The 15,836-nt window shown below is 32.7% G+C and overlaps 9 protein-coding genes across 9 annotated transcripts; 4 read left to right on the top strand and 5 right to left on the bottom strand.

Annotated features, from left to right (window-relative positions):
- Nucleotides 1-802: 802 nt before the first annotated feature.
- On the bottom strand, nucleotides 803-2,207 carry BX664DRAFT_321308 (uncharacterized protein). Its single transcript, XM_051543281.1, has one exon. The coding sequence runs from the start codon at nucleotides 1,838-1,840 to the stop codon at nucleotides 1,016-1,018; it is 825 nt and encodes a 274-aa protein (XP_051405043.1). The 5' UTR covers nucleotides 1,841-2,207; the 3' UTR covers nucleotides 803-1,015.
- Nucleotides 2,208-2,393: 186 nt separating this feature from the next.
- On the bottom strand, nucleotides 2,394-4,738 carry BX664DRAFT_382009 (rab-GTPase-TBC domain-containing protein). Its single transcript, XM_051549011.1, has 4 exons — nucleotides 4,102-4,738; nucleotides 3,604-4,016; nucleotides 3,120-3,524; nucleotides 2,394-3,044 (listed from the first exon to the last, which is right to left on the bottom strand). The coding sequence occupies exons 1-4, from the start codon at nucleotides 4,700-4,702 to the stop codon at nucleotides 2,439-2,441; spliced, it is 2,025 nt and encodes a 674-aa protein (XP_051405042.1). The 5' UTR covers nucleotides 4,703-4,738; the 3' UTR covers nucleotides 2,394-2,438.
- A 150-nt stretch (nucleotides 4,739-4,888) lies between these two features.
- Nucleotides 4,889-5,820, top strand: BX664DRAFT_321302 (Prefoldin alpha-like protein). The gene is made up of 5 exons (XM_051543280.1): nucleotides 4,889-5,034; nucleotides 5,099-5,200; nucleotides 5,299-5,406; nucleotides 5,470-5,524; nucleotides 5,605-5,820. Exons 1-5 carry the CDS (start codon nucleotides 4,907-4,909, stop codon nucleotides 5,644-5,646), a joined length of 435 nt encoding a protein of 144 aa, XP_051405041.1. The 5' UTR covers nucleotides 4,889-4,906; the 3' UTR covers nucleotides 5,647-5,820.
- A 110-nt stretch (nucleotides 5,821-5,930) lies between these two features.
- On the bottom strand, nucleotides 5,931-7,079 carry BX664DRAFT_321301 (uncharacterized protein). The gene is made up of 5 exons (XM_051543279.1): nucleotides 6,922-7,079; nucleotides 6,701-6,868; nucleotides 6,597-6,627; nucleotides 6,428-6,530; nucleotides 5,931-6,308 (listed from the first exon to the last, which is right to left on the bottom strand). Exons 1-5 carry the CDS (start codon nucleotides 7,016-7,018, stop codon nucleotides 6,009-6,011), a joined length of 699 nt encoding a protein of 232 aa, XP_051405040.1. The 5' UTR covers nucleotides 7,019-7,079; the 3' UTR covers nucleotides 5,931-6,008.
- A 50-nt stretch (nucleotides 7,080-7,129) lies between these two features.
- Nucleotides 7,130-7,926, bottom strand: BX664DRAFT_321297 (transmembrane protein 6/97). Its single transcript, XM_051543278.1, has 3 exons — nucleotides 7,626-7,926; nucleotides 7,528-7,557; nucleotides 7,130-7,429 (listed from the first exon to the last, which is right to left on the bottom strand). The coding sequence occupies exons 1-3, from the start codon at nucleotides 7,894-7,896 to the stop codon at nucleotides 7,221-7,223; spliced, it is 510 nt and encodes a 169-aa protein (XP_051405039.1). The 5' UTR covers nucleotides 7,897-7,926; the 3' UTR covers nucleotides 7,130-7,220.
- A 178-nt stretch (nucleotides 7,927-8,104) lies between these two features.
- BX664DRAFT_354879 (cold-shock' DNA-binding domain-containing protein) lies at nucleotides 8,105-9,444 on the top strand. Its single transcript, XM_051547767.1, has 6 exons — nucleotides 8,105-8,429; nucleotides 8,491-8,546; nucleotides 8,638-8,646; nucleotides 8,718-8,833; nucleotides 8,907-8,950; nucleotides 9,021-9,444. The coding sequence occupies exons 1-6, from the start codon at nucleotides 8,321-8,323 to the stop codon at nucleotides 9,299-9,301; spliced, it is 615 nt and encodes a 204-aa protein (XP_051405038.1). The 5' UTR covers nucleotides 8,105-8,320; the 3' UTR covers nucleotides 9,302-9,444.
- A 287-nt stretch (nucleotides 9,445-9,731) lies between these two features.
- BX664DRAFT_321292 (uncharacterized protein) lies at nucleotides 9,732-11,405 on the top strand. Its single transcript, XM_051543277.1, has 5 exons — nucleotides 9,732-10,028; nucleotides 10,309-10,408; nucleotides 10,475-10,534; nucleotides 10,603-10,837; nucleotides 10,953-11,405. Exons 1-5 carry the CDS (start codon nucleotides 9,884-9,886, stop codon nucleotides 11,175-11,177), a joined length of 765 nt encoding a protein of 254 aa, XP_051405037.1. The 5' UTR covers nucleotides 9,732-9,883; the 3' UTR covers nucleotides 11,178-11,405.
- A 211-nt stretch (nucleotides 11,406-11,616) lies between these two features.
- BX664DRAFT_321291 (uncharacterized protein) lies at nucleotides 11,617-12,764 on the top strand. Its single transcript, XM_051543276.1, has 3 exons — nucleotides 11,617-12,017; nucleotides 12,099-12,328; nucleotides 12,398-12,764. The coding sequence occupies exons 1-3, from the start codon at nucleotides 11,652-11,654 to the stop codon at nucleotides 12,675-12,677; spliced, it is 876 nt and encodes a 291-aa protein (XP_051405036.1). The 5' UTR covers nucleotides 11,617-11,651; the 3' UTR covers nucleotides 12,678-12,764.
- Nucleotides 12,765-13,069: 305 nt separating this feature from the next.
- On the bottom strand, nucleotides 13,070-15,674 carry BX664DRAFT_253659 (uncharacterized protein; the record flags this gene model as incomplete). The annotated part of the gene is made up of 5 exons (XM_051540319.1): nucleotides 13,070-13,444; nucleotides 13,744-14,241; nucleotides 14,316-14,426; nucleotides 14,492-15,130; nucleotides 15,240-15,674. 5 exons carry the CDS (start codon nucleotides 15,672-15,674, stop codon nucleotides 13,070-13,072), a joined length of 2,058 nt encoding a protein of 685 aa, XP_051405035.1.
- Between the last annotated feature and the right edge of the window lie 162 nt (nucleotides 15,675-15,836).

Below are 15,836 nucleotides of genomic sequence, written 5' to 3'. Positions count from 1 at the left end.
AGTTAAATGAAGAACAAGTTTTGTCTTTTTTTTTTTTTTTATCAATAGGTTTCGAAAAAGATTTTTTTCACATGGTTTCCATATTTACATGTCAACTCAAATACAAACAAATCCATTTTCTTTTTTTCACGTGGGAGAGACATTACGGAAGCAAGATTTTTTAAGTCCGGCGATCTTTTTCTTCATTAAAGAAAAAATGGGAGTATGGTAGTTCCTCCGCTTTGATCTCTATCAAAAAAAGCTAGATAGGCTCGAGCGCATTCTTTTTTTTTTTAAAGCACATGTTAATCGAGAAATATCTTTTTAAAGTTTTCCTTCATTCATTTCTTTGGTGGCAACACGTGGTAAATTAAAAAAAGAGAAAGGATATGAAGCCTTGATAATATCTTTCATCATCATCAACCCACTTTTTTTTTTTTTTAACAAACAAAGGTTAAAGAAAGTCTCATGTCATTTTTTTTTTTTGATTTACCATATAAATCATCATCTGCTCTTACCTATTATTATTCATCATTTCTCCTCCATCACACATCTACCTCAATCAAACATCAGACATCAATCATCTATCAATAATCATCAAGCATAAACCCACTAATCACCGACCAATCAACCCAACTTCATTGTTTACAATCAGCAACGTAGAAGCTTCGAAATTGAATGTACATCTTTTTTTTTTTCAAGCATAATAATGACCTATTATATTTCACTTCACCAAAATCATAATTGAGATCATATGCTGACAACAACAACTTGTTCAGGAACTGTATAATAAAGGTAAACCCAGTAAGAGACATGAGAATAGAGTATAACAAGTTTTTTTTTTATTTGAGATATATATATATATAAAAGGAAAAAAAAAGAAGGCGTACACTGAAATGTAAAACGATCAGGATAGGAGGGGTTAAAAAAAATCATATAGACGAATGAACTTGAAGATAATAGTAAATAATAACAAGAATGATATAAGAAAAAAAGAGGGTTAAGTTCAAACAAACAAAACAAACTAATCAAGTAATTAACTAGTTGATCCTTTGATATGCAGCCATGACGCCAAATTGGAAAGTGAATCATTGAGACGAGATTTGAGCGAGTTAGCCAACGGGATGATTTTTTCTGATAAAACGGGTTGGACCAAAGAATACGTACGGTCGATTTGATGTTGTGACCAATCGATGCAATGCTGTTTGATGATCAAGACCTGTTGTGTTCCAGTCCCCACTGCCTTGGTTGCCACGGCGCCACACAAATACCGAAGACGTTGGTTGATTTTTCTTTGTTCAATTTCCTTCCTGTCATCTTGATAATCTACAAGTCCATGTTGTTCCATCCATTGTTCTACATCATCCAGATGCTTGTTGATTTGTAAAGCGACTTTGGACCACGGTTGCATGACCATCTTCCATGTATGATCAAGTTGAGTTTGGGCTTTTTGACGAGGCTGTACCACCAACGTATCGATAATAGTTGCTGTAGATTGTTGAATCAATGGTACCTTAGTTTCAATCATATCCAAAGAAGAACAGGCCCACCCATCCATCGTAACAAGAGATCTTTTCAGATACCCATCAGAGCGGAAGTAGTGTTGATAAGTTTGAGTATCTTGTGTCTTGTGTACTACTTTTGTCAAGTGCTGGATCAAAGAATGTGTTTGACCAAGGAAGAATCGACCTAATTTAAATTGACTAGCTATAGCTTGTGTGTTGGATATACCTTCTTGAATGATGGGAAGCGATGTGACACGAGTTACAAATTGTGTACTTTGTCCATTTTCCATACCATTGCTATATTGATACTTGTTATTTGTTTCGACTTGCTTATCCGTCATCATGTTTCCATTCATTTCTTGTTGATAACCTAAAAAAGATGGACAAAAAAAAATATTTGGATTAGTTGTCTGTCTGTGTGTGTTTGTTTAGAATAAATAACAAAGCTAGATTAGCCGGTGGGAAAAAAACATGGCAAAAAAAAAATAAGACCATCAAGGAGCAGCTCAAGCAACATCAAGTAGCCTGATATGCGATGATAGTAAACAAAAAAGTGATGGTTATCTTATCAAAAGGGAAAAAAAAAGATATCCAAAGTGGGAAAAATAATAAAAAATGAAAATAAAAATAAAAAAAAGAGGAAGAGAAACATATATAATAAAGGAAAATATTGAATATATAAAAAAAGGGTTGATTACATACCATTTTCTTGTTGAGTCTTCATCTTTTGATATCTTCACAGTAGATAAACACGTAAAAAAAAAAAAAAAGAATTGTTTATTGGTATTGTAAATAAAAAAAAAAAAATAAAATAAAAAAAAAATAAAATAAACAAATAAAATAAAAGAAAGAAAGAGACAAAAAAAGAAGAAAAAGTGGAGAGACCAAAGTTTTTATAAACAATCATCAAAAAAAAAAAAAAAAAAAAGCGGACACTAAAATAACACTGCATAACTAGACATTATTGATCCATTCTTGTTGTTCCATCAAACGTTGTAAGAGTTCTTCCCTTTCATTTTCACTCTTTGCAAATTTACCCTTGATATCCTTCAACATAGTTTCCATATCAGTCAATTGATATTCTAATTCAGAATTCTTATCCACCAAATTCATATTCTTTCCAGCTAATGTATGTATGCGTTGCTTCAATTGTTCTTCAATTTCAGCCGGTAATGCATCCAACGCCTTTTTCAAATCAAATGATTGTTGTCGTAAATCATCATTCAGTTGACGAGCACGTGCTAATTCCATCTTTGCATCTATTAATTCTTTAGCTGCCTGAGTTTGTTGTTTCGATAAAATATCTAATTGACCTTGTCGTTGTTTAACACTTTCCATCAATGTCTTATTTTGTTGTCGAGCAAGTCGTAAAATTTCCATATCATTCACTGTTGTTTTTGTCGTTGATTTTGTAGAGATAAATGTTGTTGAGAGAGAACCTGATCTTCTTCGAGACATGGAAGAACTAAATACTTGTTGGTGATCTTTGGATAGTTTGACCAATCGTTTCTTTTGTATTTTGAATGCCATAGCATCTTGCATCCATTTTTTCGTATCGTCCTATTCCCACATATTATAATAATAATGTATCATTTAATAAGCATCTTATATATATATATATATATTAGTATTTACCTTGTACGCATCACATAATTGATGATTTGAAAGATATTTGATCAATTCATCTTGTTCATCCAAACCTAGTAATTGATCTTGATTCACTTTCAATAGAGCTAGACCAAATCCAACAAGAACATCCGTACCTTCTGATAACAGTATGTCATAAATAGGATAAACAAGCTCCAAAGATGGAGACACCGAGACAAAAAGAGTAGCGAACCAAGTTTTGGCATAATCATTGGGGTGCACACCATATGTATTGAAATGTTGATATAATCGAGGTAAATGTTCCAGCATCAACCCATCTAGTTGAAAGAGATGTCGTGATAATCCATCCATAGGTGGGATATATAATGTTTTCCATTGATAGACTCCATTCATCAATTCAACAAAGACACAAAAAGCTTCTTCTTCGGGCATCTAGTCATATAAGCGAATTAGCAAAAAAAAAAAAAAAAAAATAAAGTCGATATTCCTATTGTATAATATTTTAACTTACATGTAATAAAAGCGGAAGAGCAATAAAGGCAAAACCTTTGGAGTAACCCACATGATCATCATAATTTGCATATGCTTTTAACAAATGGAAGAGTGGATCCTTTATGCGATTGGCATGCGCTAAAAACACACCATCTTGATCGGCAAAGAGTGAATCCAGATCCCATGTAATTGCTTTTTCATAAATGTTGTCCTTATTCAATAAATCTACATAATCCTTCTCTTTTAACGGTGTCTTCACTGGTCCAATATTATTGATATTGTTGCTGTTATTTTTGTTGTTTTTTGTTTGTGATAAGATAGGCCATATGGTACCACGTAAAGAGGGTGGAATACCTTGTCGAATATGATATGTAAATAGTTTGTTGGATTTGATGATTTGATCCGCATTGGAAATCACATGAGACCAGAACTCTAAAAAACCAAAAAAAAAAAAAAAAAAAAAAAAAGAATTGAGAAAGAAAGAACGACTTTATTGAAAATATTATTTTAACTTTACCCCAATCAATATCCTGTTTCATTGGATCTGCTGTAAATGATGATGTTGAGAAGGATGATGCTGTGGAAGGAGTAGTGGATGATGTAGAACCAGGTGATGATGATGATGATGGATAATTTGCCAATATATGCATATTGTGGCCCTTGGAAGTGGTGGTAGGTGCAGTGGAGAGAGCAGAAGAGAGTGGTGAATCCAATCGAGCTAAAAGCATATCATAGTTGGTATCATTGGATAGTAGAGAGCTGATAGAGGTTACTGTTGATCTATTGCTATGTATATGGGTGTGTTCATTATCGATTTGTGAATCCAAATCTGAGTCAAAAGGATCGTCTTCGTTCATGATGTCTATTTTCTGAATAGCGTGATGAAGATTGTCTTGGTCGTTTAATGGTATTGTCGATTCGTTTAAATCTTTTTGGGTGATAGTCTGACTTCGGGCGCGTTGATAAATGGTATCATTAACAGTAGCAGTAGTAGTAATAGGCGATTGATTTACATCATGGCTTAAAGTCGTAGATACCTTTTGTAGATGATGCGATAAATGGAGTTCCTTATTTCCTTGTTCTATGCTGATATTATCAGTATCAATAGCTTGGTTCATAAAAAAAAAAAGAGAGAAAGAAATAGAAAAAAAAAAGAAGAATAAAAGGTAAGGAGAAAACTGACGCTTTACAGAAGCAAAAAAAAAAAAAAAAAAAAGCAGGAGGCACCGGGCTTCGAAATCACCGATTTCTCTTTTTTACTCCAATCTTTTTTTTCCTTTTTTTTTTTTTTTTTTTTTTTTTTTGGATAAAGTAATCATAATATGTCAAAAGAAACTGGATTGACCGACATTTTACAAAAATATGATGAATTTATCAACTTGAAACTCAAACCCAATCTCAAAGCAGTACTCGATTCTAGAGACGAAGTATTTAACACAATATCTGAATAGTAAGTTAATATAAGTCTTGATCGCGTTTTCATTTTATATTTCTTTTTTTTTTTTCTTTTTTAGTCAAAAACTGAAAAGTCAGATTGAATTGATTCAAAAAGGTGAACATAAGGAACTGAAAACAATGGTTGATCTTGGTTCTCAATTTTATGTTCAAGCTCATGTGTAAGTATAACAAAAGAAAGAACAATAATGATCACTACTGCGACTTTAGTTTCAGCTACTAAATAAGAAAGAATAAACTCTTGTTTTTTTGGGAATAGTCCTGATACCACTTATATTTATGTAAATGTTGGATTTGGATTCCATGTACAGTTTACTTTGGATGAAGCCAAAGTATTTATTGACAAGAAGGAACAACGATTACAAAGGTAAATTTTTGATCATACAGTTCCTCTATTCTTTGTCGATTCACTTTCAACTTCATTTTCTAGCTCTGTAGACAAATATACTGAAGAAGCGGACAAGATACGGGCTCATATCAAAATGGTAAAAAAAAAAAAAATACTGTGATAATATAACTAAAACAAGAATTATTGATGTTGTTATGTTTTGTCCCTCTACTCTAGGTCTTAGAAGCAATGGCTGAAGCCATGGATAGCACCAAGTAGATATTCATCTTTTTTTTTCATCATCATTTTAGAATTCCATTACATATTATTCTTATCATCAACATTATCATCATGTACATATTATCTATTTATTAATATATTAGAAAAATAACAATAAAACCTTCCTTAGTTTATAAAGATTGTATTTATGAATTTTACAAATAAATTCTTTGAAGTGTTTCAAAACCAAATATTTGTGCGGATGTTACCTTTAGTAATGAATGTTTCTTTTATTTCATTAATGATGAAAGATTGTTAGTAATTATCTTCAGTAAAAAAAAAAAAAAAAAAAAAAAAAAGGAGAGATATTCCACCTATGTATTTATTGACAAGGAAGAGAAAAAGAAATGTAAACTACTATACTAGCTATTCTTGATCTTATCCATCTTTCTCATTGTCAATTGGTAGAGCCATCGTATCACGCCTGCCAATATCACCAATCCAATTATCAGAGTGATCAGTGTTAATCGTCTTGCAGATGGAGGTAAGCTTGCATCAGATAAATTCGCTAATTGAGATCCTGCCCATACTTCAATCGTTACTTTCCATGACGCTATCAATCCTGTCCATATATAGTCTTGAAGAGTTACCGTTGGCATCAAAGAAAGAAACATATTAGTGAATTGCCATGGAATGGGACATATGCGTATTAGAATCATCATCTAAATAAAATAGGAAAGTATGATCAAAATGTCGTCAGCTATACCCATTGTTTCAACCACCAAAGAAAAAAAAAAAAGGATGTATGAGTGTATATGTGTGTTTTCCTTTTTTCTCTTACTTTCCAACCACCGTCCTGTATAGCTCCTTGCATTGCTTGATATTTCTTTTGTTGTGAAGTTGACATAGGAATAAAACGATCCATTCCAAGACGTCTTATTAATCTGAAGTAAGGAAATGTTAACAATTAAATAAAAAAAAAAGGTATCTATTCATCCTATTTGTATTACCCAAAACAAATCAAGGATCCCACAAAAGCACCTAAGAAAAAAAAAAGAGAATGAATATCAAATAATAAAAAATTGTCTTTTTCTTTTTTCTTTTCTTTGATTACCAGATACAGCAGGTAAAAGACCTTTTGGAAAATCATAAACAAATCCTGTCATCATCACCATAAAAGTGAATCCTAGAATAGGTGGAGTTGACATAAGAGCAATGATACCAGCCAAAATAAAGGGTCCATATATATTGGTTCGCATATCCAGAGCAAATTGTTGAATCACTAACAAAAAAAGAAATCAATAAAAGAAGGGTCCTTGATTTTTTTTTTTTTACCTGATAGAATCCATTGTCTATGTTGTAAAAAATAATAGACTCCAATAGCAAATGTCCCTGTCAAACTAGTCGCACCAACAATATAAGAAGATTTCATTAGATGTTTCTTGTGCGTTGGTATCAAAAGAAAAGAAAAATACAAAATAACAAAAAAAAAAAAAAAAAAAAAGAAAGGAAGAAAGAAAAGGAGAGAAGATAATAATAATAATAACAAAAAAAAAAGAGTCTATTTTATTTTGAAACGTACAAATAATAATAAGAAGGGGAAGAGCCGGGTTCTTGTTTTGGCAACACCGAGATCAATTTGATTTAAATTTTGGTACAAGAGCATTCGAAACACGTCGATAAGAGTCAACCAATAAAACTAGAGGAATCAATAAATAAGGACTGTAGATGGCTACCAATGTCCATCGTTTCATCATATCTTGTTCAAGTCCTACCAATGTTGGATTTAATAGTAATTCAGCCAGGACAGGAACAACTGTTGTTACCACATGTGAGCCATACACTAAGTTCAAAAAATAAAAAATAAAAATAAAATAATGTTAGCATATATATATTTTTTTTTTTTTTTTTTTTTTTTTTTTTTTTTTTTTTTTTTTTTACCAATAAGAGGGAGTCGAATGAAGGGCATATCTAATGAAATAGTAAAGGGAAAAAAAAACAATGTTAAGTTATTTTCATCAAAGATTTAATGTTCTTACTATAATAAAGAGCATAACTAGCTACAAAGAAGAAAGGTAATTGACATAAAGCTTCCATGGAGACAAGAGCTTGGAACCAATATCTTGGAATAGCTACATTCATAAAGGGGTCGTTGGTTGTTTGCGCGTAAAAGTTAAGGATTTGTTGAAGAACAGAAGGTACAAGCCATTTTGGATAAATACTTTGAAGATCAAAAAAGATAGTAATAGGAATATGAGTAATAAAGAATATAAAAAAGACAAGATCTAATCGTCTTTCAGTAAAAGTCATTTTTTTTTTGTTTTTTCAGGGAGAAAAAAGAGCTAGCAACAAAAACCAATTAAACTCGTCCCAAAGCGAGTGCATCAAGTCGAAGTCGCTATTTGAAATTTAGATCACTATTTTTTTTTTTTTTTTGCATTTTCAAGCTCTGCATTTTTTGTATTCTCTTTCGCTTTTTTTTTTTTTTCTTTCTCACTCTTTTTTTTTTTTTTTTTTTGACTAGTTATTATCACTTGGATAACAACTAATCTCTTTATACTCTTTTTTTTTTTTAATATATATATATATTTATCTTTTCTCTTTTGTTTTGAAAGTACATATAATTCTATAGTTTAGTTTGTATATACACTTCCTATACGCATAGTTTAGTCATTTTTCTTTTTATAGTCTTTCCTCTTAATTATACACGCTTTTCCCTCAAACTTTATTCTTAATGGCGACAACTGAAGGACGTAAAACAGGACGAGTCAAGTTTTTCAACTCGATGAAAGGTTATGGTTTTATCATTCCAGACGATCAAATGGGTCAAAACGACGTAGAAGGTAAATCATTTATCTTTCCAAGTCGGTGCTTTTTTTTTGTTCTAACTCATTGTTTCTATAGTTTTTGTGCATCATACTGCTATACAGAATGCTGGTGGATTTAAAAGTTTAAACGAAGTAAATATAGAAAAAAAAGAAAAGGTTTTATTCTAGAATGGAAGAGAGTATGATTTTTTGATTGATCGTACATTTGTATTTTTTTTTTTAGGGTGAAGAGGTAAAAATGAGAAAAAAGGAATATATATATATATATATTATATATAAAGATTGACAGATGATATATTACAGGTGGAATACGACTTGGTTCAAGGTGGTAAAGGGATGCAAGCAGCAATGGTAACTGCAATTGGTGGTGGTCCAGTTAAAGGTGATGCTCGAGCTAATCAACGAACTCAATATCAAAAGTAAGTATAAAATAAAACAAACATGTCATCGTATTATTTTATCAACTTTTTTTTTTTTTATGATCTTATCTAGTAATGGAGGAGGTTATGGTGGAGGACGTAATCAATATAATTCAGGTGAGCCTTAAAAAAATTGGAACTATTGACAAAAGGAAAAAGAGACTCATCTTTTTTTTTATTTTATAAGGTTATGCTTTTAATCCTTATCCAGATTATCGTTATCCAATGCCTTATGTCGGCGGTGCTGGAGCAGCTGGTGGCAATCAAGGACCTCTTCAAGGATTTCAATATGGGCAACCAATGGGTATGTATGGTGGAGGACAACAACCATTTGGATATCAACAACCTACTTTTGGATTACCTTCACAACATCAGCCACTTCAACAACATCAACAACCACATGCTTATGGATCACCTCGACCTGATTCTCCTGACCATCATCATCATCATCATCATCAAGGTCATTGATTTGATATCTATATGATTCTATTTTAGATTAGAGTATCCTTTCCTCCAATTCATTTTATTTACTCTCTTCTACAATAGTTTATTATAAATATTTCAAGAAAAAACATCAGTCTTCTAATAAAGTTATTCTCTTTTTTTTTATTATTATTATGCCCAATTACTGTTAAAAATAAGTTTTTCTGTGTCACCTATAAATGATATATTACCAAATTTGAAACGGCTCTTGTCATTCCGTCCATTATAATCTTTTTTTTTATAATATACACGGAGACTTTTTTTTTGTCATGTAGAGACCATCATATTCATTTTCACACAGAAAAGTTTACTCTGATTTTTCAAATGCCGTCAGATTCATTTTTTTTTTTTTTCACATTGTTGTCCGGATTGCATTTTTTTTTTCCCCAACCATAAGCTTTCATTCCAATTTCCGCTTTGGTTCAACCGGGGGGTAATTCAAAAAGAATCTCCTGTAACTTTTTTTTTTTATATTGGACTTTGTCTTTAAACTTTTTCCTCTTGCATCCATCCATCCATCCTCCCTTTTTATAGAGGTTTTTTTCTTCATCCATCAGAAAATCAATCATGTCTGCCTTCTCCAAGAACCTCTTTTCTCTTCTTAGTGAAGATGGTGAAGTGCGCCCTCAACCTGCCCCTGTCAAGGAAGATACTAAGCCCGTCGTTGAACAAAAGCCTAAGAATGACAAACGATCTCCCAAAGCTGCTGGTGGTAAGTTCATGTTCCTTTTTTTTTTTATATGTCGACATTTGTTATTTTCTTTTGTTTTATTTTATATATACACGCTCGCCCACCATTACGTTCTTTTGTTTATTATTACTACTATTATTATTTATTATTATTATTTATTATTATTATTATTTTTTTTTTTTACCATTCAACAATGTGGACAACACCAAACTCGAAACATTAACCCCGAAAAAAAATTGACGAACAATGGAATGGAAAAAAACGATATTCACCATATGATTTTATTTTTCAACCTTTTTAGCCCAAAAGCGTGGAGGTGACAAGCGTCGTGGTGACAAGCGTCAAGGTGGCCGTCCTCAACGTGGTCGTCAATTCGATCGTCATAGTGGTACTGGTATCGCGTAAGTGATATGAAATCTTTTCTATGAGGATGAATAATAACTGATGATCCCCTTTTCTTTATATAGTGATTCTGAAAAGAAGGAAAAGCAAGGTTGGGGTCATCCCGAAACTGCTGAAGCTGAAGCGTAAATACAAAATATAATTAAATTCTATGGTAAAGTAATCTGATCATCTTTTTTTTTTTTATTTATAGTGCCAAGGACTCTGTCAATCCCAAGGATCCCGCTGCTGCTGAAGAACCTGTGACTCCTACCGAACCTGAAGAAGTTGTCAAGACCTTGGACGAATATTTGGCTGAAAAGGCTTTGAAGAGCTTGAAGGTTGGTCTTCCTGAAGCTCGTAAGGCTAACGAAGGTACTGATGATGCCAAGTGGAAGGATACTGTTGCTTTCCAAAAGACTGAAGAACCTGATTACTTGCCTGCCAAGGTAATAATAAAGAAAAAGAGAGAGAGAGAGAGAAAAAAAAAAAAAAAGAGAGAGAGATTGAAATGGAATTGAACAAAAATCAATGACTTTTTTTTTTTTTTTTTGTGGAATATAGGAAAAGACTGTTAAGAAGGAAAAGACTGCCAAGGCTGGTAAGGTCTTTGTTGACATTGAACAACGTTTCCAAGAAAAGCCCCGTTTCCAACGTGATCAACGTTCTGGTCGTGGTGATCGTCGTGGACGTCAATCTAACCGTCGTGGTGGTCGTCAATCCAATGGTCCTGCCGTCAACATTCAGGATGATGCTGCTTTCCCTTCTCTTGGTGCCACTACCGCTTAAATTAACAAGCGTTATATTTTTTAGTACAAAATAAGGATGGATCAAGTTGGTTATTTTTTACTTTTTACAAATGCACACACATTCTCTCTCTCACACACTCTCTCTCACAATTTTTTTTTTCCTCTCTTTTCTTTTTTATATATACATATTTAACTTTTTGATTAGATTTGAAAAAAAAAAAATAAGGATTTGTCTTCAATAATAAAAAAAAAGTGTTTAAAACAAAAATTTATTATCTTGTCTCTTATGTCTATCTTTTATATGATTGTTTAGAGTAGCATTGATGATCGGATCATTGTATCCACTTCATATAGTTATATATAATTAAAATCATTCTTTTATATCCATGAATCGGAACTGAATTGACGTTCAGGTTTTTTTTTTTTTCAAATTTCCCCTCAAGTTAACCATTTTTGTTCTCTCTCTCTCTTCTTTTTTTTTTTTTTTCTTTTTCTTTTCCTCTTGCTTTTCTAAATGACAGTTACAACCATGGAACTCCAAGGCAGACTATTCATGTATCACCAAGGAATGAGACTTACTGCCTTCGAATCTGGTCCAGTGAATAGCCGAAAATCCGTTATCATGGTGGTCGGTTTGACTGACGGATATGGAGGTGTCCCTTACCTAGGTGTTTTGAATGACGCGTTGACCAAGCAAGACTATTCTTTGATTCAAATCCAAACAACATCTTCTTACAATGGCTATGGTGCTTCTTCACTTGAAAATGATGTCAAAGAACTAGATTACTTGATTGAGTTTTTGAAACAGACATATCATAAAACACATCTTGTTGTCATGGGTCATTCTACAGGTTGCCAAATCTCTGTTTGTCATAATAAGGTAAAACATAACATTTATATTTATGTATTTGTAACATTTTTTTTTTTTTTTTTTTTTTTTTTTTTTTTTTTGAATTCAAAGTCTGGAAAGTATCGTCAAGATATCGCAGGTTATATCTTACAAGCACCAGTATCTGATCGAGAATGGTATTCGGCAGTGGTACCCAATCATCTTCAACATATTCAATTGGCTACGACCATGCGTGAACAATCCCATGGCAACGAATGGATGCCTCGTTATTTGGATAATGCACTTCAGGCCATCGATGTTCCCATTACAGCGGATCGGTTTTATTCCCTTTATGCTCGTGGGCAAGTCTAGTTTTTATTACTATTACTACTATTATTAACCTGAACTTATATTATTTTATGATGATGTAGGGGGGATGATGATCTATTCTCTACTGATTTGACCGATGAAGAATTGAAAAAGGTCTTTCAAGGTGTCCATCAACCTATGTTACTTTTAAATGGTGCGCAAGATGAATTCTACCAATCCTCTATTGATCCACTGACTTTTTTGGAACGTTTACAAAAACTGTGTCCTGCTATCCGTGATATTGGCATTATTCCTGGCGCCAATCATAAAGTCGATGATTTAAATGCTCAGCACATCTTGGCTTCCCGTGTTCTCTCCTTCTTGGATACCATCTGTCTATAGTTTATTCCTTTTGTAGTTTGTTTTTTTTATTTTATAAATTGATGGATTGAAATAAAAAGGTGATCTGGTTGATTTTGTAGATGAATATTCTATTGATTTATTTGTATTGAAGAGAGAGGAATCGATTGGATGATAGAAAAAAAGGAATCATATTATGTTACTTATGTGCGTAACAGATCAATTTATCTAAAGTATTGATATTGTAGATTCTATTTTCTAATCTGTTAAATTGATAATATTAAATCAAATTGGATGAATGTAGTTTATTTCAAAAAAAAAAAAAAAAAGGTGGGAAGTAGATGTTTTTATAGTAAGTACTATTTCTAATGTGATATAAACAAAATAAAACAAAAACAAACCAAGAAGGGAATACAATGATAGAAAAAAAAATTTCATAGTAACATAGAACGATCCCGTAATAAGCGAGAACCAGCTTCAAGCCATTCTGATTCACCAATCCACATATCCTTGGCAATATCCAGCTTGCACAATACAGACGCACCTTTCCACACCAGGATTTGAGGATCTAATTCACGAGGCGCTGGTAACACTTCCACATTGTCGACCATGGATGATCTTGCAATCACCGTAGACAGAAGCCGATCTTCCAACACTCTATCAAAGTTGCTGATCTTACCACCTCCTCCAACCACAATGATATTTGTAAAGTATCGCTTGAGTCGATCATCAGAATTACCAGATGCAGACTGGATAGATTGTGCAATTGCAACGTCAATAGGATAATATCGATAAACGTTCGTTTTTTTCTTTGTGCTGTTATTCATTAGTGCCGTAATGGAAATGGTTGTCGCTGATTCGGCTAATTGCGATGCTGTAGTTGGTGTTGGCGCAATCAATGTTGTTGTTGTTGTTGTTGTCGATGATGTCGGAGCTGGTGATGATGATCCTTCGTTGGTTGGTTTAGGTGTTGGTGCTTGAGACGTTTGTTTGGATCGTGCAGTTGAGGAGGTATAACCTGCCATTTGTGATGTCGTATTTGTTGGACCATTCTAAGAATAATACCAAATAAAATTAAACTCAATTTTTTTTTTTGTCATTGACTTACATTAGGTTCTTCTGCAATATCATCAATAACGCCGTTGGAAGTAAAACCATTATACATAAGATCACTGTTTTCATCTTCCATATCATCCTTGTGATTGTTCAGAATAGCAGGATATACCAAACATAGAGGAGCCAAGAAAACTTCATCGTATACTTTGCATTGATATTTGTATGTATGTTGATGAGGTGCCCTAACAAAAAAGTCATATACTTGAACACTGATTTCGGCTTCATTCATAGTACACCATTTTTCCTTGAGTTCTTCCACCAATCGCCAATCATAGGATCTTGCCAAGTTCAAATCATGATAAGGAAATTGATTATCTTGTAAGAAAGAAGTGAATGTTTTGGTGATGTCATCGCCACCAATATTGATTGTCATTCTCGAATCCACTATAGGTACTCCTTCATCCACACATGTAATTGTAGTAGTTTGAGCTCCAATATCAACCACACATGCGCTCGAGACACCTGCTCCAAAAGTAGCACATCCAGACGCCTAAAAAAAAATAATAAATAAAAAAAAAAAGGTAAGTAAACTTTTATCCTATTTTTCGTACATCAAATCTTTACTTGTTGGACTATGACACCTCTAAATTTCATGTGTTGTAACATCATCGTAATCAATTCACATATATAAGATCGGTGAAAGATATCCGGCACCACCAAAACCGCATTAAAATTCTACCCAAAAATGAGAAAATAAGATAATCCGAGCATGCATGTTCTTTTTTTTTTTTTTGTATTACCTCAAATGTATGATCTTCAATATCCAATTCGGAATGAATAACAGAAGTCCAAATAGTTTGTAAATCACCCAAGACAGCATATAGAGAAGAATAATCCATATGATTCAAAGTACCGTTTCGCCAAGGATAAAATAACCGATAATCCGATTTATCATCATCACCATCAAGAGGGACTTTGAGTGCCTTATCAGCCACATAAACATCCTGTAATGCTGCCGAGTCCTTGAGATCAATCCAATCTACACGGTATGGATCATTATGATCTGGAATAGTTTCTTTGGGAGCGTTTGTGTTGAAGCTGATAACTTGATTATCGGCATTTGGAATAGTTCTTCGTTTTGCATTCTTCATTCGCCAATTTAGTTCGTTTCGCATTTCTCGGATAGCATCATCATGTTGTTCTCTTTTTTCTTCATCATCATCATCATCGTTATTATTTTGTTGTTCTTCATCATCCACTTGCATAGCATCAATATCGCTTGTTGTTGTTCTTGTTGCTGTTCTAGGTTGATTAGTATATTTCATTCGTCGTGCAATAACGTGTGGTACAGTAATAGGATAAGCTTCAGAAGCCAAACCAATGCGAAGATTACGTGATCCAGGATGAATAATAATAGTATCATGCCATTCTTCTTCAGCCTAAAAGGTAAAAGATATATATAAAAAAAAAGAAAAGAAAAGTGGGAACAAAGTCAGTTTTGAATAATAATAATAAAAAAAAAAGTGTTTTATAATAATAAAAACTTACGTTTGGACATATAGCATCATCACCAGCTTTGTTCCCTTTGACATAAGATATATCAGATCTTACAAAAGAACTTGTAATATTGCGAGTTGGTAGAATAGTATAACCTTTGAGTGGAAACGTAGTATATCTAAATTTGGGTTGATTCAGTGTTGATGTGTCGCGTGTATTCTTGATGGTGTCTTGATCGTTTTCATTATTGTCAGTATTATTAATATTTCTATTGATTTCTGTTGATGTTGATAAAGGTTGTGTTGATAAATTGAATGAATCAGATGAACTGTTTGTTTTAAAAGTAGGAGAAGTTGCTTCCTTTTGTCGTTGTTTTTTTCTTGGTTTAGGTGAAGATTGCTTTAATTCCTTTTTGTTTGGGGAACCACTTGTATCTGAACGTGAAGGAGATGTAATGGTAACTGGTGAAGAAGTAGCATTTTCCATCCAGGCATACTTTTTTTGAGATAAGTTTTTCAAGTAAGATCGACTATCGGACATGATATTATGTATATATATATATATAAAGAGAAAAAGAGAAAAAATATATATATTCTTTTTTTTTTTTTTTTTGTTGTTGTTGTCCCCTTTGAAGACTCGTTGATTTGA

The sequence above is a fragment of the Halteromyces radiatus genome (genome assembly GCF_025201355.1).
Source record: "Halteromyces radiatus strain CBS 162.75 chromosome Unknown BX664scaffold_1, whole genome shotgun sequence".
NCBI classification, from domain to species: domain Eukaryota; kingdom Fungi; phylum Mucoromycota; class Mucoromycetes; order Mucorales; family Cunninghamellaceae; genus Halteromyces; species Halteromyces radiatus.
This window is presented reverse-complemented; position numbering and strand designations above follow the sequence as displayed.